The following is a 25,316-nucleotide window of genomic DNA, read 5'->3' as shown; positions in this document are numbered from 1 at the left end:
ATGAAGTTTTCCTGGTCTTAAATAGCGATAAATTTATTAACTACTATGTACAATAAAGGGTTCAAGCTAGCAGCTTATCCCTTGCTTGCTTGTGCACACAGCTATATCCAACCTTAGACTGACCCTTTGGTGCACTTCATGTGTTCACATATGTATGGGCAGGACTATACTCAGTCCCATGTTACCCCTATAGGCCAGACCCTTATACTACACTTGCCACCACAAAATCCAGGCCATGATTCTCCAAAAGTTATGGCCACTTTTGCAGTTAACCCTGCTCCTTAATTTTTACAATTTTAATATTGCACCTCCCATCTAAACCAAAGTCTAAATAATATATATATCAATGAACATAAAACTATTACTGGAAGCCACCACTGTTTATATCCTACCAGTTTATTTTCGGAGAAGAAAGCATACTAGATCAATCATGTTTTTTAAATTAAGGCCCTTACGTCCGCTGAATGGAATCTGAGATAATTCTGCCTCTTGCTGTTCTCTTTCCTTTATTGGAGAGCAAAATAAAAGGGAAATTAATTCAAGATTGGTCCGTGAGATAGGACCTGAATGAAGGCGGAGAACCATACAGAATATTAGTCTGCCAAGGATTAAGGGGGGGCTGAGAGGTAGGTTACAAACAGCACCTGACTAGTTTTGAGTACCACTGATTTAAGTCATAGATTAGGTATATTATTTCCACATGCGCGCCTTTAATTGAAATGAAATTGCCTCACTCTCGTACGCACAGACATAAAATCTGCAATATTTCAGATAATTGCATTTTGGAGAAATTGAGAGATCATTTTGAAAAAAGTTTAACACTATCAGAATTCTGAGATGGTTGAGGAAGTAATACAAAGTGTGCTATAGGATAGTATGGAAGAAGAGAGATTCCAAAGATCTGTCTGTGTTCAGCCATTAGGTGACATCTGTGTCAGTCAGCTGCCAATATCTTCCCTTCATGTACATTCATGCATACGCTCTTTAATTAATTCAGAGTTTCCCACTGTGTTCTGCCAGTCTGAGTGAAAACCTTTTTTCCCACACAGATTCCTATTGCTTCTTGTGTTTATGCTGATTCTTTTGCCCTTTGACACTAGCTTCCTTCATGCCACATTATTTCCAAGGTTCTCGAGAAGCAGCCTGGGAGGATTTTTTTTCTCTATCATCCTTCTGGGGATAATTGTTTATGATGTGACGTCAGTGGGATTGATTTCTCTTCAATGGCACAGAAAGAGAGAGAGAGAGGAGAACAGGCAGAAATGTGCAGCAGCCCTCTGACAAAAGGACACATGCATTATCTGCACTGATTTACACAAGAACAATGCTATAGTTTTAATTATTGCCGTTCAGCTGCAATAACGCATTTCCTGAAGAGGATTTCTTCCCTATTATTTTGGGTGCTGAATGGTTGACGGCTGACAGTAGAGGCTTCTGCATTAATCTGACAGCGCTGATAATTAATCTTATCTGCCTGGCTACCCGAGCAGGATTATAAAGCGGGGAAGTGCGTCACAAGGTATGAAGAGGGTTGTGTGTGTGTGTACTCGAACCAGAGGAAGGTGGGGAGGTGGCTTTTTCCTGTGTTCCCAAGGGGGTATTGTGTCAGGAGATGGTAACCATGTGATTAGGTACGGAGCAAAAGAGATTGGCTGAACATAGCAGTTGTGTTGAGCTCAGCAAGCTTTCTCTCCCTGTCTCTTTTTCAGCATCATTCTGTGATTCTGTATCTGACATCAACGGTAGCATCCATGGCCTATAAGCACTGGATTTGAATTTCGTTCTGGCATCTGCAATAGCCAGGAGTTGATGCTGATCTTTGTTCCTACTGAATTCATTTGTGATAACTGGCCCCTGCTTTCCTGTGTCTTTCAGGACCTTTGGAGATTGAGGAATGCAATTCTGCCACCATGATGGAAGGTAAGCCTTTACCTTTTAGAATTTTTAAGCTTGAACTGCCTGGCCAGAGGTAAATCTCGGGTTTTTGTTCTAATCAGCAACTGCTTAAGGGTACACATTTTTATTTCTTTTGGGGCCCTACATTGATTCCTATTGTGCTTTAGGTAGCAGCTAAAAGCAAATGACCCTTCTGGGTCCTTGAAAGACTCGGTGTCCTCCTCAGTTTTATTGTACCGGCTCCTGAATAGAATATGTGTTGCCCATAGAAGAGTTTAATGCGGCTGCTGTAAGATGTCAATTTCTTAATGATTCTAGTTTGCAGTGTCTCTGGTGAACAAATGCAGTTTTGAATGAAAAATCATCTAACAGATAAATGGATTTTTTTTTACAAACTATTCTGATTTAAACAAAGTGTTTCCAAATTCAAATAGGTATTGCAGTAAAATGGAAAGAGTGTTAACAGATAATGTGGTAATATCTAATTGATGTGCAGTATGTTTCTGGAGCATACACTGAGACTGCCAGGCTGGTATAGGATTTTTATTTGGATGAGGTACATCAACTTCAACAATATATCAGTAAGCCAAAATGGCTGAAATTATGCTTTTTTGGGATTAATGTGAACTATCTGACCAGGACTATATGTTAATTTGCAGTAAGCATGATATAACCAATTAGATTATTCTAAAATCAGCCACGTATAATATGAGCCTTGTTATTCTTCTCCTTTATACTGCCATGGAGGGCTGAACATAAAGGATGATCCTCTAAACCTCTTCGCGGTTTGAATATTACAAATTGAATGCAGGAACATTTTCAGCAACCATGCTGTATGTTAGTCATATCTTCGTGGTTCAGTGAGGGTGGGTGGGTACCAACCAACATCCTCTAAGTAACATAGTAGCTTACAGTAGTATTTGAGGAGTAGCAAGAGAAGGATACCAAAAGGTGTTATAATGTGGGATAGGTTCTATACAGGAGATTAATCTCTTTTTTAGCCACTGGTAAATTTGCTGTGATTGGTAGTCAGAATTGGTATAACATTGTTTCAGATGCAAGGAAAGTAGAATGCAATTGAATGCAGCTTCTGCTCCACTCGATTCCATTTTTGTATCATGCGAGTAAATGTTCCACTAAAGATTTTGCATCAGTCAATGTATTATTTACCAATAAGTCACTATCTGTTACTCTTTCAACTATGAGAAACATGAATGGATTGCAAACTAATTTACATTTTGATGGCAGGCGGTGTATGAGTTTTTAATTAAAAACTGCTCTGGAACATTACCCTGTAATTTGGGCTGGAAATATATTCACAAATTCAGATATGAAATTTGTAGTTAATTGAAAACTTACTAGTCTTCCTGGAATATGGATTTAACGGCTCTCTGGAAGAATAATAGTACTCTTCTTACTCGAGTGGAATGAAGCCTACATTTCAAGCATAGCCAGATGACACCCTTCTGCATATGACATAATGAGTTAACAGAAAAGCACTTGAACGGCTTCATGTCACATTGTACATTCATACCCCTGTGTACATAATTCATGAACCTAATCCATGTTTTTCATTCTGACGATAGATGATAGTACTATATTTCTATCATTGACCTAATGTGGCAAATAGTCATTTCCTGTGCTATAATTTCTAGATACGTTTCCAGGTTTTGGAGTCAACAAAACTAAGTTAACTTGTGAAAAAATTGATGAAGTTTACTTTTCTGGTGATTGATAGTGTTTTGATGTGATTGATAACTCTCTTGCAGTAAGTTATGAGGCCACGTGCCATACTGTTACTCCAACAAGTTGAAGCATCTTACAGTATATACACTGTATAGCACCAATAGTAAGTGATATAAGCCACACCTTGATTAAAGGTGTACTTTTCTTATGTCTGAGAAATTATTATTCTACTTTTTCAAAAAAATCAGTTCTTAAAAGAAGTAGCTGGAACATATCAAGCTAGATTTTTGTCTTCACCAACCAGTCTGTAATATGGTAGAATGAACTGCCTACTTCTGTAGAAACACTGACTTTCATTCCATTGGTTTCTGCAATGGATGGACAACTGGCTGCATCAGATTTCCACCCCATCATTGAGATTTAAAATTAACCCTTCATAATATTTGCAACAAAAATGTACAGTCTCTTATGTAAAGCATTAATAATATCAGAGAATTCACTTAGAAAATCTCATAAAATCAAACTGCTTCCAAATTGATCACAAAATGACTGTCGACTAGGCCAGGATTTTCCAGCTCTGTCATGGCGGGACCTGCCACGAGAGATTCACTGGCCCAGCCAAATTTCATAGAACCATACAGTGCAGAAGGAGGCCACTTGGCCGTCGAATCTGCACTGACCACAATCCCACTATTCCCATAACCTCATGCACTTACCTTAGGTAGTCCTGTGACACTAAGGGGCAATTTAGCATGGCCAATCCACCTAACCCACATATCTTTGGACTGTGGGAGAAACCCGAAGCACCCGGAGGAAACCATGCGGACACGGGGAGAATGTGCAAACTCCACACAGGCAGTGACCCAAGCCTGGAATCAAATCTGGGTCCTTGGCACTGTGAGGCAGCAGTGCTAACCACTGTACCACCATGCCATCCATTGATCATGCATGCAATTGGGAAGGATGAGAAAATCTCACTCCTTGTTTTTCAATGGTTCTAGATTTAAGTGTGAAACTCCTTTTGGAAATGTTTAGGAATAATTTTAAATTTGAAACTGACAGAATTTTTTTGCTCGCCAAGGATAAATTAAGTTACATGAAATGAAGGCAAGGCCAATCCTTTTCTGGATGAACATTTGTTTCCTGGCCATTTCCATAAAATTGATACTTGTCCCTCATATCGAGGTTAACTGGATCATCGGGTATTTCTTGGTCTCTGGGTGAACAGTTGGTAGCTGATAGGAACATGGGGCAAACAGTAGGCAATTCAGAGGAATTCACAGAGATCGTGACTGATCTGTGACTTTATCTCACCACTTGACTCCTGATCTCTTTATAATGTTATAAACTAGCAAAAAATCTATCAATCTCAATTTACATTTACTAATTGAGTCACCATCTTTGGGGGACAGTATACCCCACTGCTGCAACCAATTATGTGATGTTGCACACTTGTTCCACCCTTTGCATGAAGAGGTGTTTCCTAATTTCTCTCCTGAATGGCCAAGACTTGTTTTTAAGGTTATGTCCTGTGGTTCTAGACCCCTCCACCAGCAGACAAAAAGAACTTTCCATCTACCCTATCAAATCCTTTAAAGCTCTTTAAGAGAATAGAAGCCTCCTGTTTCACATACTATGCCCTGAGAGGGCTTTGGCAACAATGGACTTCCATTACATTGGTCCATGATTATGCTTGACAAAGTACTGCAGTGGTTTGCCATTGCTTTCTGATGTTTGGCTGACCAGGATACTCTCCCATATTTACTGCCTACTATCAGACATATTAGAAAGATTTACAGGCTTGTTTGGTCACATTATGAATGTACCTTCCATGGCCATCAGGTCCTGAAGTGGAACTTGAACCTGGAGCTTCTGTCCAGAGGTAGAGTAACTTCCCTCTAATACAAACCTAGCTTATATAATCTTCCCTTGTAGCTTAACTCTTGGAGATAATACCATTCTGATGACTAACTTCCAGGACATGAGTTTGAATAATTACCGGTCTTCTCACAGCAGTTGCAGTTTGGAATTGTCATTTACTGCAGCTACTATAAATGGTTTTTGCAATATTCTCATATTCTGCTGTACTCTTGCTTTTGAATTGAAAGATGCCAGCAGTGCAAAGAAAGGGAAATGTCTTCAGTCTGGCAAATAGAGACTTCAGTGCAATGCTAGTTGAGAAAGCCTCGAGACTGAATTCTCCGACCTCTTGGCTCAGAGGAAGGATAAAAGAAATTGATGAAATGGAACAAGTCTTCTTGCACCTTTTAATGAAGACTAAAAGACCACTTGGGAAACAAGCTTGCATTTTCATTCAAAACAAGGTGCAGAACACAAAATTTCCAAACATGATACTATAATATAAAAAATGGGATCGGAGCTGATTGGTAAAATTGGTGAACAGTTACATAGTATGGTTTAGGTTTGTTTACTCAGCCAAAAACCTTCCAACCAAGAGAAGCTCTTTACAAAATACTTTTACTTTTCTTTCCTAATACCTCAGGAGTAAATTCCAGCTTCTTTTCTTCCACAGGGTGCAAGTAACCATTAGTCCTATAAGCTTTTTCATGGGTAGGCAGTGTGCAATAGGTGGTAAATGGGTTAGCCACCAAAAAATGGAGTAAATGGAATAATTGTCAGTTTAAATTTCTTATGGAATTTAAGATTCTTAGACAGTAACTTCCTACAACCCTCGCCCCAACTTCCCTACTCTGTCTCCCATCCACGCCCACCAGAAATCTCTCTGCAAAGAGCTCAGGATTAGATGAGCACAAAGGAAGTCAGGGATGCCTATCAGTGGTGCTCATTCCTTGAGCTATCTGGGCCCTAAACTTTGGAACTTGTACCCTGAACCTTCCCACCCCTCTCCTTCTATAAGATGCTCCTTTGAAAAATGCCTAATTGATCAAGCTTTTGGTGACCTTTCCAGTTGTTTCCTTCTTTGCTTTGGTGTCAGTTTCTGCCATATAATGTTCCTGTGAAGCACTGTGGAACCCCTTCTCCTAATTCATATGTTTGTAGAGGCAAATTCACCCCACTTTACCTAATTGACCCACAGCTATCTTATGGCTTTTGGGTCCTTAATTGGCCTGACATGGGTTTCCACTCCATCAGGGAGGAAGTCCTGCCTCTGAACTTATGCTCCCAACATCACAGTTGGAATGGTTGGCCACTGCTGGGATCACAACAGTCGCAGAGGGAAGTGAGCTGCAATGAAGCTTGAACTTAAGGTAAAATGGGTTCTTGCTGAGCCCCAGAGAAGCTGGACAGGGAAGGAGGGAGGTGAAACACAGGGAGGGAAGGTCTGGTTGGAGGGTGGGTCGGGGGGAGAGGGGGGTTGTGGATGGTGGGGGCTCTAATAAGTAAAGATGGTAACCACATTCTTTTTTACTGAACACCCAATGAAACCTGGTGGGCTGAACACTTTTCATGGGCCTCACCCATCATGGGTAACATCCCAGTGGAAGGAAGAGGCCCTTAGGTGGCCATCAATTGATGGTCTGTAAAATCTTGCCCCTTTGCTCTTCCTTCAACCATGAATCTAATTTATCCTTTAGAAGGTAGCATGATCTCTGTTTCAATCCTTAACTCAGTTAGTGCGTTCCACAGTATCAATCTTCTGTTTGGGATAAAACAAATGTTTTCTCTGGTTGCTGTCTAATTGCTGTGAATTTAATCTTCTATCTATGTTCATTACTAAACTCTCTCAGCTACAGAAACAATTTGATACTGCCTTTAACACTTTCCAAAACTATCTCAATCACCCCATTCTAAAATCTCCTCATCTACATAAGTGAGTGACTCATTTTTAAACAGTAACCCCTTAGTTCTAGATTCTCCAACAAGAGAAACCATCCTCTGCATACCCTCCCTTTCTTTGTTTATATATTACCTCGTACCAGGCATCAACTTACTTTATAGGGGCTTACTCCAATGTTGGTGGCTCCCATACAAGCATCTGTTGGACTAATTGAATGCAAAAATTATCCATTAAAGAGAGAGTATCGGAAAAATTTGACATCATTGAAGAATGCCTCTTTTTCTTCCCCGGGTGAATCAACCCAGCCTGCGTAGTGATGTTTGTAGCGGTGCTAAGTGATTACTTTTCTATGGAAAGTTGGGGAGGGGAGTTTCAGAGTTTAGTAAATATCTATCTATTATTTTAAGTTGATAAGATTCAGAAGAGCGGAGGATCAATTTTGCTACACCCTAGTAGTGTTGTGATGTATTCTACATGATTTTTTTACATCAAAAGAGAAAATGCTGGAAAATCTCAGCAGGTCTGGCAGCATCGGTAAGGAGAGAAAAGTGCTGACATATCGAGTTCAGACAACCCTTTGTTTGATTTTTTACATCATTCCATTGTGTGCCAGAGAACAAATAGAAAAGATTTGTCAGCCACTCTTTCAAATAGGGTGACCTTCTAAAACATAATCAGAATGAGACCCTTTCCTATTGTGCATCAGTACAGGATCATTGTACATCAAACTTCACATAAAAGTACTTTGATATTGTCACCTTCATCCTTTAAATCTGATGTAGAAAGCAGAACACAATAACGGATAGAAAAAAAAGGTAAGAAAAAGACTACTATAAAATCTTCAAACTATTGAAATTTGAATGCAATAGTCTTTGTAGGGTACTGTGAATTTTGCAGATCTTTGGAGCACAAGTGTGTGATGGTGTGAGAAAAAAATGGTTCAAAACAGAAGCATTTACACACATGCTCACACACACACATTTCTAACCCAGGAATGCTTGGCAGGGAATTTTCAGGACTGTATAGGGGTGGGTCCAACTGAATTGCACCGATTTGATGGCCTGAATGCCTCCTCCTGTGCTCTTCTATTCTAAGATTCTAAATGACTTTGAATTGGATTTGAATGCCTCCCCGAGGCATATTTAGAGGTGGGCAGGGAGGGGGCGTTTAATTCAGTTAGAGGGTGTGGAGTGGGAACATGCTTCCTTCGTACTCCAGCCCCAATAAGGTCCAGAGGGGGAGGGCTCTTGGATAGCAATGTCACTGCTGGAATTCAGCCCCTGGTGACATTACAAGGCTATTAGAAATAATTGTCTTTCAGCAACTCAAACAGTCATTTAAAATGTTAATGAAAATTAAAGGAAAATGGATGATTAATCTACATCCCTAGCAAACAAATAAATTATTTGGAGTGATCTCTATGATCATTCATTTTCTGCCAGTATTACAAAAGTTCTCCAATACTCACCCAGGTAACATGGTTGATTTTAATGGTTTCATCCTGTAAGTACCAAGCAAAGCCATTAAAGCAGTTGACCAGAGTTGTGTTGCATGTTACTTTTATCTTGCATATTGTTTAAAAACTAGTTGAATGATAGCTGATCTTTTCATGCCATATCACCAATCTCACAGACACACACACACACACTTTCATCCCTCTTTTCTGTCTTTTATTAATACTATTAGTGTGTTACTGAAATTCCAATTTTTTTTATTCATTCATGGGACATGGGCAACACTGCCTGGCCAGCATTTATTGCCCATCCCTAGTTGCCCTTGAAATGCTGCAGTCCATGTTCTGTGAGTTGACCCACAATGCTGTTAGGGAGGGAATTCCAGGATTTTGACCCAACGACTGTGAAGGAACAGTGATATATTTCCAAGTCAGCATGGTGAATGGCTTGTAGGGGAACTTGCAGGTGGTGGTGTTCCCATTTATCGGCTGCCCTTGTCCTTCTAGATAGAAGTGGTTGCGGGTTTGGAAGGTGCTTTCTAAGGATCTTTGGAGAATTGCTGCAGTGCATCTTGTAGATAGTACACACTGCTGCTACTGAACGGTGATGGTGGAAGGATTAAACATTTGCAAATGTGGTGCCAATCAAGCGGGTTGCTTTGTCTTGGATGGTGTCAAACTTCTTGTGTGTTGTTGGAGCTACACTCATCCAGGCAAGTAGGGAGTATTCCATCACACTCCTGACTTGTGCCTTGTAGATGGTGGATAACGGGTGCTATAAACTCGTTAGAGTTTAGAAGAATGAGGGGAGATCTCATTGAGACGTATAAGATGATGAATGGGATGGATAGGATAGAGGTGGAAAGACTCTTCCCGCTCAAAAAAGACAGTAGGACTAGGGGGCACAGCCTCAAGATAAAAGGGGGGCGGTTTAGAACGGAGTTGAGGAGGAACTTCTTCACTCAAAGGGTGGTGAATCTCTGGAATTCTCTGCCCGTTGAAGTGGTGGAGGCTGCCTCGCTAAATATTTTTAAGACGCAGGTTGATGGGTTTTTGATAGGAGAGGGGATTAAGGGTTATGGGGAGAGGGCGGGAAAGTGGAACTGAGCAGCGACAGATCAGCCATGATCTTATTGAATGGCGGGGCAGGCTCGAAGGGCTGGATGGCCTACTCCTGCTCCTATTTCTTATGTTCTTATGGATAGGCTCTGGGGAGTCAGGAGGTGAGTTATCACTACAGTATTCCTAGTCTCTGATCTACTCTTGTAGCCACTGTGTTTATGTGGTGAGTCCAGTTGAGTTTCTGCTCAATGTAACCTCAAGGATGTTGACATGGGGGACTCAGTGATGGTTACACCATTGAATGTTAAGGGCCAGTGGTTAGAGTCTCTCTTATTGGTGATGGTCATTGCCTGGTATTTGCGTGGTGCGAATGTTACTTGCCACTTATTGGCCGAAGCCTGGATATTATCCAAATTTTGTTGCATTTGAACATGGACTGTTCAGATGAGGAGTCATGAATGGTGCAGAATATTGTGCAATCATCAGCGCACATCCCCGCTTCTGACTTTATGATGGAGGGAAGGTCATTGATGAAGCAGCTGAAAATTGCTGGGCCAAGGACACTACCCTGAGGGACCTACTACCACATACTATTCCCTATTTCCTATTCTAACAATTTCTTTCCCCCAAGCACATCAAAACTTGGAACCCTTTATGTTAAACTTTTAAAAAATCAGGTTTTGCATAGAATTTGCAGCTTATAAACAGACAATTGCGTCCACCCGGTCAATGTGGCTGTTGGAGCATCCTCCCACTGGAATGACTTTTGCCCACCTTGCTCCCCACTCCCATATCCTGCTATTCTTGAGTATCAAACAATCTCTGTAATTAATCAGTTCTAACTGATTCAACCACTTGATGTGACAGCAAGTTTTAAGCCCTCACCACTGTCTGGAAAAGAAATTCCTTACATTACTTTGTTCACAGATAAAGTGAATCCACTCCATCAAACCCTTTCATAATTTGAGACCTCTGACAGGTTTTTTCTTGCTATTCTATTCAGAAAAGAGTCCCAATCTGCTCAATCTCCACTGAAAGTTGTATCTCCTCAATGCTGGTGATACCTTTTTCTGCAGCGTTTCATCAAAACATAGGAGCTGAAGGAGACCACTCAGCCCATCAAATGTGCTCTACTATTCAATTAGATCATGGCTAATCATCTATCTCAACACCACTTTTCTGGGCTATTCCCCATATCCCTTGATGTCACTAATATCCAGAAATCCATCAATTTCTGTCTTTAACATTGTAATGATGCTCGTTCACAGACTTTGTCAGGAAAGCAAAAGGTATTAACAAGAAAATCTGTACCCCGCCCCACCCACCCACCTGTATCCCACTTGTCTTCTACCTAAGAGAGGACTGCACCCTTTGGGGTGATTACTCACTCTTGGTCCCAATTGGTTCTTCAGCCAGGTGACCCTCTTCTTCTGTGTTGCCTACCACTATCAGCGCATTCCTCCCCCTTTAACTCCTTTATACAATTTTCAATAACTAAGTCGCTTATTCCTAAATTGCAACTAGTTGAGCAATTATAAATTGAATTGTTGAGTGTTTTTTCTGTTTCTTGTAGAGATGTAATTCTGTAATCTGAGATGATTCCACAGGATCGATTTTAACAGAACTGCAATAACAGGTACCTCTACTGGCACAGGCAGTTCATCACTGCTTGAATCCGCAGAGACATCAATTATGTCTATGAGAGGTTGATCAGTACTTTAGCATTAACAGATTTGAAAATCTTTCTTGATGGGAATACTGACTGCTGGAGCAGCTCTCTCTTTTCCTCCAGTGATCCACATGTTTACGAACAATCTGTCCTGCCATGTCTACTGGATATCCCAGGAGTCCAGTCTCAATTTCAGAGATCTAACTTGATCCATTACTGAAGTTTCATAATAGTGGCACCATGTTATGTTATTTATTTAACATGGATTTGTTATTGTTGCAGCAGTGATGGCTCATTGGTGAGATCTTGAGGCTTGTGTGTCATAAACATAAACACTTTTATTGGTAGGTTTTAACTCTGTACAGTTCCAAATATAATCTTACATGGAGCTCTTCCATGCAGGCTTGTTGCTTTCCCTTTGTGTGACCATTTCAGTCTTTTCTGAATTGTTGATTCTGCTGTCAATATTTTTACCTCTTTAGTTAATTTCTCATTGTCAAGTTTCTTTTCTTCAATCTCTTATTCTCTAATTTCTTTTCCACGGAGTTTAGCTTGTTTCCATTGTCTCATTAAGTTCTTTTTTTTATTTTGTAATTTTTTTGCAACGTTTTATTCTCCAAGTTTGCTGTCAGTCATTTTATCTTGTTTTTTAAATGTTTTTTCTAGAACTTTAATTCTTTTTAATGATTCCTCTTTATGTTCAGTAGTTCCTGGTTTCTTTTGAAGTCTTTAATTTCTGTGTTTCTTCCGAGATGAATCCACCATGTTCTTACTGGACACAAATTTCACAAATGGAACCTTCATTTCCGCTTGTCTTAACTTCAGCAAAACCCACACTGACCTCACTGTTGGTCAAGTTTGTTTCTGATGAAATGTTGAATTGTTTCCTTTCCACAATTCTCTCATTGCTCTTCATCTGGTCATTTAGTCTGTTTCATTGCTTTCCTTCTGGGGTCTTTCTGTGCCTTCCTTTTGGGGCCTTCTCCAATTTGCCTGTTCATTGCCATGTGTTCCTTATTTTTGGTTGCTGCTTTAAGTGCATAGCTATTTTAAATGTACTCCCACTTTAAATGCATTACTGCTTTAAGACTGTAGCAATCTATTTTCCTCACTGAGGCTGTCATTGCTTGGATACAATTGCTTGACTTTGCAAGTGTGTTTTGTAACAAACTTATCAATGCAGATACAGAGTGTCTTGCTTGGGCTTTTTCCATTTTTCTAATTCTTAAAGCTGGCTGCAGCCCTCCTTCCTAGTGCCAGCTGTTTTCTTTTTAGCTTTTGAACTTGTTTAACTGCAGCAATTCTTTGCCACTTATCCAAATTCCTTTTTAAATTTGAAAATATGCCTCTAATAGCTGCCAGCTCCTTGGGTCATTTCCTCTGCTTCATTTAAAACACTGCTTTCTGTATTCTCTTCCCTATTTTAGAAACAACTTCACGGCAACTCTGTTTTCCTCATCCCTCAATTAAGTTCTATTTCCCTTAACCTCAAAGTCACAGCTCTTGCTTCTGAGGGTTACTTTCTCTTTTTTAATATACATCTCTAAACTTCTGACTGCACTGGACAATTCAGGTTTGCTCTGCGTCTGTCTCTCAAGAGTCTGGCAATATCTCATCATTTCAAATGGGCTGATTCACCCAAAGGTAGACATTTGGGTGCATATTTATTTTCTTCAGACTTGTATTAAAACATATTACTCACAGGTGTCAGGCCGCAGGCAGTGTTATCAATAATCTATCCCACTCCTGATGTAGAGATGAAAGAGCAGCACACCAAAAGCCCATGATTCCAAATAAGTCTGTTGGACTTAATTAACTAAATAAATCTAGTGTTGTGAGACTTCTTACAATCCCATTCTTGTTGCCAGTGTAATGATGCATGCTCACATACTTTGTCAGAAAAATTAGAAGTATTTATTAATAAGGAAAAAACAAACTGGGATTGCCCCAGTCCCTACCTGTCTTCCACATATCTTCTGTAAAGAGAGGACTTCACCCTTTGGTGTGATTACCTGCTCTTCGTCCCAATTGGTCCCTCAAATCAGATTTTGCTTATTAAAGGGACAATCACCACATGCTTAATGATTGAGCTTCCACAGCCCTCTGGGATAGATAATTCCAAAGATTCATCACCCTCTCATCATCTCAGTCCTAACTGGCCTACCCCTCATTTTGAGACTATGTTCTCTGGTTCAAGACTCACCAGTTTTCGGTATCATTTTTGTAGATTGGAGACCAGGGGCTGGATTTTCACTACAGAGGAGGTAGCTCAGGTCAGGAAATGTCTTGACTCAACAGACTTGTCTCCATTTAAAGGGACCCAATTTTCACTCAAAGAAAATGGAGGTAGGATTGAGATGGGCCTGCAGATCCTAGGTGGCTGGTTTTTAATTTTCCTCCCACATTTTTACATCTTTTTCCCCTTTCTTTATCCTCTCTTGCTCACTCTCCTCTTTCTCTCTCTCTTCCTGTTAACTTCTGTTTCTATTCGTTCTCACTATTTTTCCTCCTCCTCTTCTGCCTTTCTCTCTCTTTCTTTCTCTGCCCTTATTCATTTTATTCTTTCTTGTGTCTCACAGAAACAAAATCTAACTTTGATTGCTGTAAATATCTTTATGTTCTTTGCTTTCAAAAACAATTGCTGCTTGTGAAATATTTTAATCCAATTTTTTTGTTACTTCTTTCTCATGGCACTAATTTTTCTGCAGCATGATTCAAGCAATGCCTTTGTACAACTTTATGATATCAGTATTCAAGAAAAGGTAAAATATCTCCTTTTCTGAGTTGGTGTAAGTGCTGGATAGCTGACTGTCACCCACCTAGAATTCCCCAGATTCTGTTCCCATCTAAGTTCACTATTCTTAGCTTTGATTTCACAACTTGTCTTGGAAACATTTTCCAGAACATTGATTGTGATGCTTTTACTGTCAAATAGTTTGTTGTCCTCTCTCCACAGCCTCCTCCGCCCTTACGACCTCCAAGATCCCTGCACACCTCCAATTCTGACTACTTGTGCACCCCAGATTTGAATTGCTCCAGCATTGTCATGTCTTCAGCTATTTAGTCCTAAGCTCTGGAACTGCTCCCTAAACCTCTTCGCATTCTTCACCTCTTCTCTCTTAAGATGCTTCCTAAAACCTACCTTTTTGACCTGGTGAGCTCTCCTAATATCTCTGTGGCTTTGTGTTAAATTTGTTAATCATTCCATTGACATGCCTTGGGATATTTTACTATATTTAACGGAGGAAAGACTGTTGGATAGTAATATGAAGTTTGACTGATGTTTTATCATATTGCCTCATCAAAAGTCTAGTATTTTTCATTGTTGCCAATTGGCCTTGGAGGAGATACAGTGAAGGTTCATCAGAGTGAAAGTCAGGCTTAAAAAATGAGAAAAGATTGCAGAAACCTGGCTTGTAATCTCTTGAATGGAGAAGGTGAGGAGTGATCTAATCAAGGAAATTAAAATAATATAAGATGGATCCAGAGAAAATTACTTCTGATCAGGAAAATACAAGACAAGAGTACATAATCTTAAAATTAGAGCTAGACTATTTATATATAAAATCAGAAAGCATTTTTTTCCCGATTCAAGTAGTGGAAATCTTTTCTTCCTAAAAGCTGTGTGTGTTGAGTCAATTTTAATGTTCAGTATTTACCTTGCTAGATAGAAGTATCAAGGCATGTCAAACTAAAGCAGCTGAAGAGATCTAATGTGCAGATAAATCATGAACAAACCGAATGGCAGAATGGGCCTGAGAAATTGTATGGCCTGTTTCAGTTCTATATTTCTATGTTCAACCCAGAGCAAATGCAGCTTGTTGATGGTTCTGTGTGAATACATAATCTGACAGAGTCAGCATGGATTTACCAAAGGAAAATCATGCTTGACAATTCTAGTAGTTGCATCTTTGAAGAATCCCAAGACAGTTGATGTGGGGAGCCAATGGATGTGGTTTATTCAGACATTAAGAAGGCTTTCAACAAGGTCCCACGTAAGAGATTAGCATGTAATATTAAAGTGCATGGGATTGGGGATAGTGTATTGAGATGGATAGAAAACTAGTTGGTAGACAGAAACCGGAGTGGGAATAAATAGACCATTTTTCCGGTGGCAGGCAGTGACTAGTGGGATATCGCAGGGATTGGTACTAGGACCCCAGATATTCAAAATATATAAGAATGATTTAGATGAGGGATTAAATATAATATCTCCAGATTTGCAGAAAGCTGAAAGCTGGGTGATCAGGTGACCTGTGAGTAGGATGCAGAGATCCTTCAGTGTGATTTGGATAAGCTGAAGGTAAGCATGCAGGTACAGCAGGCAGTAAAGGCAACAAATGGTATGTTGGCCTTCATAAAGGAAATACAGGTTAAAAAGTGGACAGCCCAGGAATTTGGCAATGTTCAAACATACAAATATAAATGCAAACAGTATAGAGAATAAAGCCTATGAGCTGAGGGCACAGACAAATAATAGCATGGTGTCATTGCTATAGCATAAAGAGAGGCAAAAATGGCAGCTCAGCGTCCTGGGATATCATTTTCATGCAGATTGGAGGGAGATAAAAAAGGTGGAGGTGTAGCGTTACTGGTTAAAGAATCAATTATAACTGTGAGAAGGGATGGTATTCTCAATGAAGCGTCAAAAGAGGTTACGTGGGTTGAGCTCTTAAATAAGAAAGGGGCAACTACAATGTTGGAAGGGTAATATAGACCTGCAAATAATGGAAGGGAATTGAGAAGAGAAAATAATGTAAGAAAATCTGAGGGCAAAAACAGTAGGGAAATAATAACTGGGGATTTCATCTACCCTAACATCATTAGAGATATGAATAATATGAAGGGCACAGGGGACACAAAACTCTGGAACTGCATTCAAGGAAACTTTTGTAGCCAGCACATAACAAAGCCAACAAGAGAAGGCACAGTTCTAGATTTGGTCTTCAAAAATGAAGCTGGGCAAGTAGATGAAGTTGCAATATGGGACCATTTTGGAGATAGTGACAAAAAAAGGATAGTTTTAGCATTATTATGGCTAAGGGCAAAGATAGAACAGGAGTAAAAGCTCTAAATTTGGAGAAGACTAGTTTTATAAGAGCAAATTACTGCAAGTGCTTTGACAAGGAGTCATCTGGACTCGAAATGTCAGCTCTTTTCTCCTTACAGATGCTGCCAGACCTGTTGAGATTTTCCAACATTTTCTCTATTGGTTTTACAAAGCCAGGAGGTGAACTGATGAAACTGGATACTGCAACTAGAAGTGTCAAATCAGTGAGAGGCTTTCAAAAGCTACGGGCATAGCGTAAACATGTCCCCAGTGGTACGACCAAATCTGGAGCCACCTGGTTATCATAAACATACATGATAAGCTAAAGTAGAAAGAATAGTCACAAAAAGCTTAATGATATAGAAAGTCTGGAGGAGTATAGAAAGTGCAGGGGTGAAGTAGAAAAAGGAAATTAGGAAAACATTTGATGTGATTTATTATATTGTTACATATATTAGTATATAGTGGAAAATATTGTTTCTTGTTCGATATACAGACAAAGCATAACGTTCATAGACAAGGAAAGGGCAGAGTGCAAAATGTAGTGTTACAGTCTTAGCTAGGTGTAGAGAAAGATGAACTTAATGTGAGGTAGGTCCATTCAGAAGTTTGATGGTAGCAGGAAAGAAGCTGTACTTGAGCCGGATAGTACTGTCCTCAGACATTTGTAACTTTTTCTTGACGGAAGAAGGTAGAAGAGAGTATGTCTGGGATGCGTGGGGTCTTTAATTATGCTGGCTGCTTTTCTGAGGCAGCAGGAAGTTGAGGTAGAGTCAGTGGATGGGAGGCTGGTTTGCATGATGGACAGGTTTCGTTCACGACATTTTGCAGTTTCTTGCAGTCTTGGGCAGAGCAGGAATGGTACCAAGCTGTGATACAACCAGAAAGAATGCTTCCGCTAGTGCATCTGTAAAAGTTGGTAACAGTTGAAGCAGACATGCCATATTTTCTTAGTCGTCTGAGAAATTAGAGGCGTTGGTGGGCTTTCTTAACTATAGCATCGGCATGGAGGGACCAGGACAGGTTGTGGGTGATCTGGACACGTGAAAACATGAAACTTTTGATCATTTCCAATTTGTCCCCAATGATGTAGACAGGAAATGTCCTCCACTACACTTCCTGAAGTCAATGACTATCTCTCATTTTGTTGACATTACGGGAGAGATAATTGTCATTGCACCTGTTCACCACATTCTCTATCTCTTTTCTGTACTCTGTCTCATCATTGTTTTAGACCCGATCCACTATGGTGGTGTCATCAGCAAACTTGAAAATCAAGTTGGAGGGGAATTTGGACACACAGTAATGAGTGTGTAAGGACTATAGTAAGGGGCTGAGGACACACAGTCTTATGAATCACCAGTGTTGAGGATGATCATGGAGGATATGTTGTTGCCTATCCTCACTGATTTCAGTCTGTGGGTTAGGAAGTTCAGGATTCAGTCACAGAGGGAGGAGCCAAGCTCCAGGCTACGGAGTTTGGAGATGAGTTTCGTAGGAATAATGGTGTCGAAGGTTGAGCTGAAGTTGCTGAATAGGAGTCTGACATTGGTGTCTTTGTTATCTAGCTGTTCCAGGGTTGAATGCAGAGTCAGGGAGATTGTACCTGCTGCGGATCTGTTGCGGCGGTAGGCGAACTGTAGTGGATCCAGGCACCGGGAGGCCAGAATTCATGCCGTGACTAATCTTTCGAAGCACTTCATAATGGTGGACATCAGAGCCACAGGAGAATAATCATTAAGGCATTAAGGCACTAAGGCTTTTCTTTGGTACTGGGATGATGGCTGTCTTCATGAAGTAGAGAGAGACCTCAGATTGTTGTAAAGAGAGGTTGAAGATGTCTGTGAATCCCCCATCAGCTGGTCCACGCTAGACCTGAGTGCTTGTCCGGATACCCCATCCGGAACAATCACTTTCCGTAGGTTGACCTCCGAGAAAGCTGCTCTGACGTCTGCAATGGTGACCCCAGCTACAGGTTCATCCAGGGCTTCTGGGTTATAGAGCACACTCTCGCTGACCTCTTGCTCAAAATGAGTATAGAATGCATTGAGCTTATCAGGGAGTGATGCATTGGTGCCGGCGATTTTACATACCTTCACCCTGTAGCCTGTTATGTCTTGCAGACTTTGCTATTGTCGGCAGGGTCTGTGTGGCGAGCCTGGGATTCTAGCTAGGTCTGGTACTATCTTTTGGCATCTTTGATGGATGTCCTTAGATTGTATCTGGCTTTCTTGTATAGATCAGTGTCGCCTGACTTGACGCCTCAGACCTAGACTTCAGCAAGCAGTGGATATCCCTGTTCATAAGAACATAACATAAGAACATAAGAAATAGGAGCAGGAGTAGGCCATCCAGCCCTTCGAGCCTGCCCTGCCATTCAATAAGATCATGGCTGATCTGTCGCGGCTCAGTTCCACTTTCCCACCCTCTCCCCATAACCCTTAATCCCCTCTCCTATCAAAAACCCATCAACCCGCGTCTTAAAAATATTTAGCGAGGCAGCCTCCACCACTTCAACGGGCAGAGAATTCCAGAGATTCACCACCCTTTGAGTGAAGAAGTTCCTCCTCAACTCCGTTCTAAACCGCCTCCCCTTTATCTTGAGGCTGTGCCCCCTAGTCCTACTGTCTTTTTTGAGCGGGAAGAGTCTCTCCACCTCTATCCTATCCATCCCATTCATCATCTTATACGTCTCAATGAGATCTCCCCTCATTCTTCTAAACTCTAACGAGTACAATCCATGGTTTCTTTTGGGAAACACACAGATTTGCTTTTTTGGTACAGTCTTCTACACAGTTACTAATGAAGTCAGTTACTGTCATGCTGCACTCATTCAGACTGGTCACAGAGTTTTAAAATACTGACCAGTCCACTGACTCCAAGCAGTCCAGTAGGAGATTATCTGATTCCTTAGATCAACATTGCGTGACTTTCTTTCATGGATTTTCCCGTTTCAGTTTTTGCTTGTAAGCCAGGAGCAAGAGCACAGGGTTGTGGTCTGATCTACCGAAGTGTGAGCGGGCAATAGAGTTGTCAGTATGTTTGATGTTTGTGTAATAATAAACTCACTAGCTTTCGAGGTTTCCCTCTTCTTCAGGTGAAACCTGAACGGGGAACCTCGAAAGCTAGTGAGTTTACTATCAAATAAATCGGCTGGACTTAAACCTGGTGTTGTCAGACTTTTTACTACGTTTACCCCAGTCCAACGCCGGCATATCCACATCATGATGTTTGTGTGGCAGTGGTCTAGGATGTTTAGGCCTCTGGTAGAACAGAAGATGTGTGGTAGTAGGACACTCTTGAGCTTGGCCTGCTTGAAGTCCCCAGCCATAATGAATAAGGCCTTGGAATGTTGCATCTCAAGGCGATTTGCAGTGGTGTATATTCCGTCCAGCACGGTCTTCACGTCCGTATGGGGTGGGATGGGATGTAAACTGCTGTCAAGATGACAGAGGTGAATTCCCACAGGAAGTAGTCGGGGCAGCATTTTACTGTCAGGTATTCTAGGTCCGGGGAGCAGAAACTCGCCAGTATTGCTATGTCTAGGCGCCACGAGGTGTTGATTAGGTGGCAGACCCAACCTTGCCTGAGGCCACTGTATGGCCCATTCAGTGGATTGAGAAGCCCTCTGATTGTAGGGCTCATTCCAGTGAAGCAGGAGTGAGCCGTGTCTCCGTGAAACAGAGTACACAGCAGTCCCTCAGTTCTCTTTGAAAACTGAGTCTAGCTTTAAGTTCATCTAACTTGTTCTCCAGAGATTAGACATTTGCCAGGAGTAAGCTGGGGAGGGGGGCCTTGGGACCATGTTGATTCACTCTCATCTGCAGGCCTGCACTTTTCCACGCTTCCTGGAGTGTCTGCTTCTTTTTGGGCCTGGGAGACTGTGAGAGTAGTATGTGGAGTTAAGGGTATATGAGGTTCAATGAGGTTCTTCGTTGTGGATGGAGGATTTGTTGCCTTGTTTGTGGTTCCTGTAGATGGGTCGGCATGGTCAAGGCATTCTGAGTTGCTGTCGGACTGCAGTTTGTCTTTGTAGATCAGAGGACATCCAGACCACACTCTAGCATGGATAGTTTGAAGGCAGGTAAGTGGATGATGTCTCTGGGGTCACGTGTTGTGACCCTCAGGGCCACTGCCAGGTTGGGGTCTTCCTTTGGCACTTAGAAGATCTCTAGTCATTTTAAAAGAGCAGTATTGGTGATTTTTAGGCAGAGGGAGTTGATTTTTAAGAGTATGGGGCAAATATAGAAGTGGGGAGTGTTTGGGACCCACAGGAGGTTGCAGCTGTCTGGGTCGGAGGAGTTGGAGGCTGGTGGAGTGGAGGCTTTGGCTCCAGACTTGCTGTCTGCCCGTCAGATTTGATGGTAGTTGAGAAGGAGAAGGCTGCAACCCCAGGGATGCAGGTCTGATCGTTGGAGACCGAGCAGATTGAAGGCCCTGGCTTCAAAGACGTTTTCCTGTTCCCTGTAGCTGGCAGAATCAAGGCCTCAGCTTTGGTGGCATTCTCATGTTCTCTGGGGGCCGGCAGAGCGAAGGCCCTGGCTTCAAAGAGAGGATATGGAAAAGTAATGGCCAGTAAAATCAAAGAAAACCCAGTGGTTAGGTGCATTAACCCAAACAGGCACCAGACTGTGGCAAGTAGGGGAATTTCAGAGGAACTTCATTGCAGTGTTAATGTAAGCCTTACTTGTGATTAATAAATAAACTTTATTTTTACTTTACAGTACATTCAGAGTGAAATATTAGATATTATGAGAGAGGAAATACTGATATCCTTGAAGGCAGATACATCACCAGGGCTGGACAGATTGTATCTCAGATTGTTAAAGGAAGGCAAGGAGGAAATAGCAGATTCTCTGAGGATCATTCCCAATCCTCACTAGATAAGGTGATGTTCTGGAGGATTAGAGATCCCATTATTTGTCCCATTATTTAAAAAGGATGCAAGTGATAAGCCCAAAAACTACAGATTATTCAGTCGAGCTATCAGAGATAATTAGCATGTTGAGGGAAGACAGTGTTTTACTAAAGCAAATTTTTGAGGAAGTAACAAGAAGGATTGATAAGGACAATGCAGTGGATGTTGTCTACGTGGATTTCAGTAAAGCATTTACCAAGGTCCCACATGTTGACTGGTCAGGAAAGTAAAATTCTGTGTGGTACAGGGGAAAAGTGGCAAGTTGGATCTGAAAAGGCTGTGGCAGGAAACTAAAGGTAATCATTGATGGATGTATTTGCAAATGGTTTCCAGTGACATTCCAATGGGTTCACTGTTGGGGTCCTTGCTTTTTGTTGTATATATTAATGATTTTGACTTAAATGATTGGGAAATTTGCAGAAGACACAAATGTTGCCTTGTAGTTGATAGTGAAGAGGATAGCTGTTGTAATGTTGTAGATAAATGTGTAGTGGTCCATTTTGGCAGGTCCAATGGGATGAAGGAGTGCATCTTAGCAGTGTTGAGGAGCAGAAGGACCTTGGGGTTCGGGTCCATAGGATTCTTGAATTGGCCTCACAGGTGGAGGATGTGGTCAAGAAGGCTTATGGTATGCTAGCCTTCATTAATCAAGGGATTGAGTTTAGGAGCCGGGAGGTAATGCTGCAACTTTATAAGACCCTTGTCAGACCCCACTTGGAGTACTGTGTGTAGTTCTGGTCGCCTCCCTACAAGACAGATGTGGAAGTTATTGAGAGGATGCAGAGAAGATTTACAAGGATGTTGCCTGGAATGGGAGGCATGCCTTATGAAGATAGGTTGAGGGAGCTAGGTCCCTTCTCCCTGGAGAGACAAAGGCTGAGAGGCGACCTGATAGAGGTTTATAAAATGTTGAGAGGTATAGATAGGGTGGATTCTCGGAGGCTATTTCCCAGGGCTGAAATGGTTGCATTTTAAGGTGCTGGGGAGCAGGTACAGAGGAGATGTCGGGGTGAGTTTTTCACTCAGAGGGTGGTGAGTGAGTGGAATTGGCTGCCATCGGTGGTGGTAGAGGCGAACTCGTTGGGGTCTTTTAAGAGACTTCTGGATGAGTACATGGGATTTAATGGGATTGAGGGTTATAGAAAGGCCTGGTAGGTATGGATATGATCAGTGCAACTTGTGGGCCGAAGGGCCTGTTTGTGCTGTAGTGTTCTATGTTCTATGTTGTCTCCAGAATTATATTAATGGTTTGATTGAGTGGATGGAAAAGTAACAAAAGGAATTCAACCAGAAAATGCAAAGATGAGGGGTTTGTCTTAAGGAGAGATTGGGCTGTTTAGGCCTATACTCCCTGAGTTTAGAAAAATGAGAGAAGTTCTAATTGCAGTCTACAAGACGATAAAGGAGATTGACACAGTAGATGTGAAGAGGATGTTTCCTCTTGTAGGGCAACCTAGAACAAGAGGCTTTAGTTTTAGAATAAGCAGTCAGATTTAAGAGTGACTTCTCAAAGGGTCACACACAACAAAAACAGAAAAGGCTGGAAAATCTCAGCAGGTCTGACAGCATCTGTGGAGAGAGAACAGAGCCAATGTTTCAAGCTTAGATGACTCTTTGTCAGTGGGCTTAGTCAGTGGCCTGAAGTATATCCATGCGCAAGGGTGAAAATTCTGCCCAAATACTGGACAAATGGTTTTCTGCACCCTCACAATGGTCAGAACATGCCAGCAAGGCTGCATTAGTGACACCCACCCTGTTAGAGTCCCAGAACATTAGGTGCAGCCAGCCTGCTCCGCCACTGACAGAGTAGGTAGTCTATTGGCCCCTGTTCTCTGCAGTTAAGCTGAACTAAAGTATGAGCAGATGGTGAGGGGGTTGGGGGTGTGGGTTATCACTAATATAGTTAGGCAGGTATCTTAATTTACCTGTTAGTATTCGCAGCAACTATCAAAAGCATAAGCATATGAGTAACGACTGATAGGAAGAGTCATTGGTCCATCAAACCTATCCTGCATAACTACAATGTCTTGTGCACCGTGTTAGATACACTCTCCACTCCAATGCCGTGTGATCTCTTGAGATAAGCACAAAAACTCAGGTAACAATCCAGACTGATTTGAGGAAAATAATTTTGGCAGCTCCCTTCAGACCCCCTTCGGTGATCAAAAGCTGACGATCATGATCAGCAAACGGTAGAATGTCCTCTTCGCTTTGCAACATTTTCATTCTTTTTTTTAACTTGTTCTGTGGCCTAAAAGGAAAAGGAATGTCATTCTGATTTACCTGGTTGCAGCTCAGATCATAAGAACAGTCAAAGGAGTTCTTTGGAATTTGAATTTTACTGGGAATCAGGTATTTCATATAATTTCTGTTAAGTATAATATTTGGATTTATAAACTTCGATTGAACATAAAAAGTGATGGATAAGAAGAGATCTCTCTTCGCCTGAGAGTACTTTTGAAAATCAATCTCTTTGACCAAGCTTTAAGAAAGTAAGGAGGTGTGGGATAGAGGGAAATTTGGCCAATTGGATAAGTAACTGGCTATCTCATAGAAGACAGAAAGTGGTGGTGGAGGGAAAATTTTCAGACTGGAGGCCAGTTACCAGCGGTGTACCACAGGGGTCAGTGCTGGCTCCTCTGCTATTTGTGATTTTTATCAATGACTTGGAAGAGGGGGCTTTAGGATGGGTTAGTAAATTTGCTGATGATATCAAGATTGGTGGAACAGTGGATGAGGTGGAGAGCTTTTGTAGGCTGCAAAGAGACATTGATAGGATGCAGAGCTGGGCTGAAAAGTGGCAGATGGAGTTTAACCCTGATAAGTGCGAGGCGATTCATTTTAGTAGGACAAACTTGAATGCGGATTACAGAGTCAACAGCGCGGTTCTGAGGAATATGGATGAACAGAGAGATCTTGGGGTTCATATTCACAAATCTCTGAAGGTTGCCACTCAAGTGGATAGAGCTGTGAAGAAGGCTTATAGTGTGTTAATGTTTACTAACAGGAGATTTGAGTTTAAGAACCGTGGGGTTATGCTGCAACTATATTGGACCTTGGTGAGACCACATTTGGAATATTGTGTGTAGTTCTGGTCACTTCACTATAAGAAGGATGTGGAAGCATTGGAGAGAGTGCAGAGGAGATTTACCAGGATGCTGCTTGGCTTGGAGGGTAGGTCTTACGAGGAAAGGTTGAGGGAGCTGGGGCTTTTCTCTTTAGAGCAGAGGACGATGAGCGGCGACATAATAGAGGTTTATAAGATGATGCGGGGATATATAGAGTGGACGTTCAGAGACTATTTCCTCGGGGGGGTGTAGCTGTTACTAGGGGGCATAATTATAAGGTTCATGGTGGGAGATATAGGAGGGATGTCTGAGGTAGATTCTTTACTCAGAGAGTGGTTGGGGTATAGAATACACTGCCTGCTGTGATAGTGGAGTCAAACACCTTAGGAACTTTCAAGTGGTTATTGGACAGGCACATGAATGATAGGGAGTGGGATAGCTTGATCTTGGGTTTGGACATAGCTCAGCACAATATCGAGGGCCGAAGGGCCTGTATTGTGCTGTACTGTTCTATGTTTAAAACATTTGACCACTTATCCCAAAGTCCCCTTCTTTAGCTCAATATCGAGTTTAGTTTGCTTATGCTCCTGAGATATGTCTTGGGGGACACACATATTAATGTAAGCTGTTGAAAAATATCAGGCTAAGATTGGGCAAGAATGTAAATATTTAATTTTTAAAACTTATTTTCAAACAGGAAATTCTCTGGCGTGTTTGAAAAGGATAACATAGGTAAATAGATCTTGGCAAAAAA

The 25,316-nt window shown here is 41.4% G+C and overlaps 1 protein-coding gene across 6 annotated transcripts in view; it reads left to right on the top strand.

The window, feature by feature from the left end:
* Positions 1–1,277: 1,277 nt before the first annotated feature.
* sgip1a (SH3GL interacting endocytic adaptor 1a) overlaps positions 1,278–25,316 on the top strand; it is a 194,875-nt gene continuing 170,836 nt past the window's right edge. For 3 of the 6 annotated variants that reach the window (XM_080195594.1, XM_080195595.1, XM_080195590.1), the window contains exons 1-2: positions 1,534–1,631; positions 1,876–1,920. In XM_080195594.1, the coding sequence (XP_080051720.1) occupies positions 1,911–1,920 (10 nt within the window). In that variant the 5' untranslated portion in view covers positions 1,534–1,631; positions 1,876–1,910. The other 3 variants (XM_080195591.1, XM_080195593.1, XM_080195596.1) reach the window with 3 other exon arrangements.

The sequence above is a fragment of the Carcharhinus amblyrhynchos genome, chromosome 9, assembly GCF_965287045.1.
Source record: "Carcharhinus amblyrhynchos chromosome 9, sCarAmb.v2.hapA, whole genome shotgun sequence".
Lineage (NCBI taxonomy): Eukaryota > Metazoa > Chordata > Chondrichthyes > Carcharhiniformes > Carcharhinidae > Carcharhinus > Carcharhinus amblyrhynchos.
This window is presented reverse-complemented; position numbering and strand designations above follow the sequence as displayed.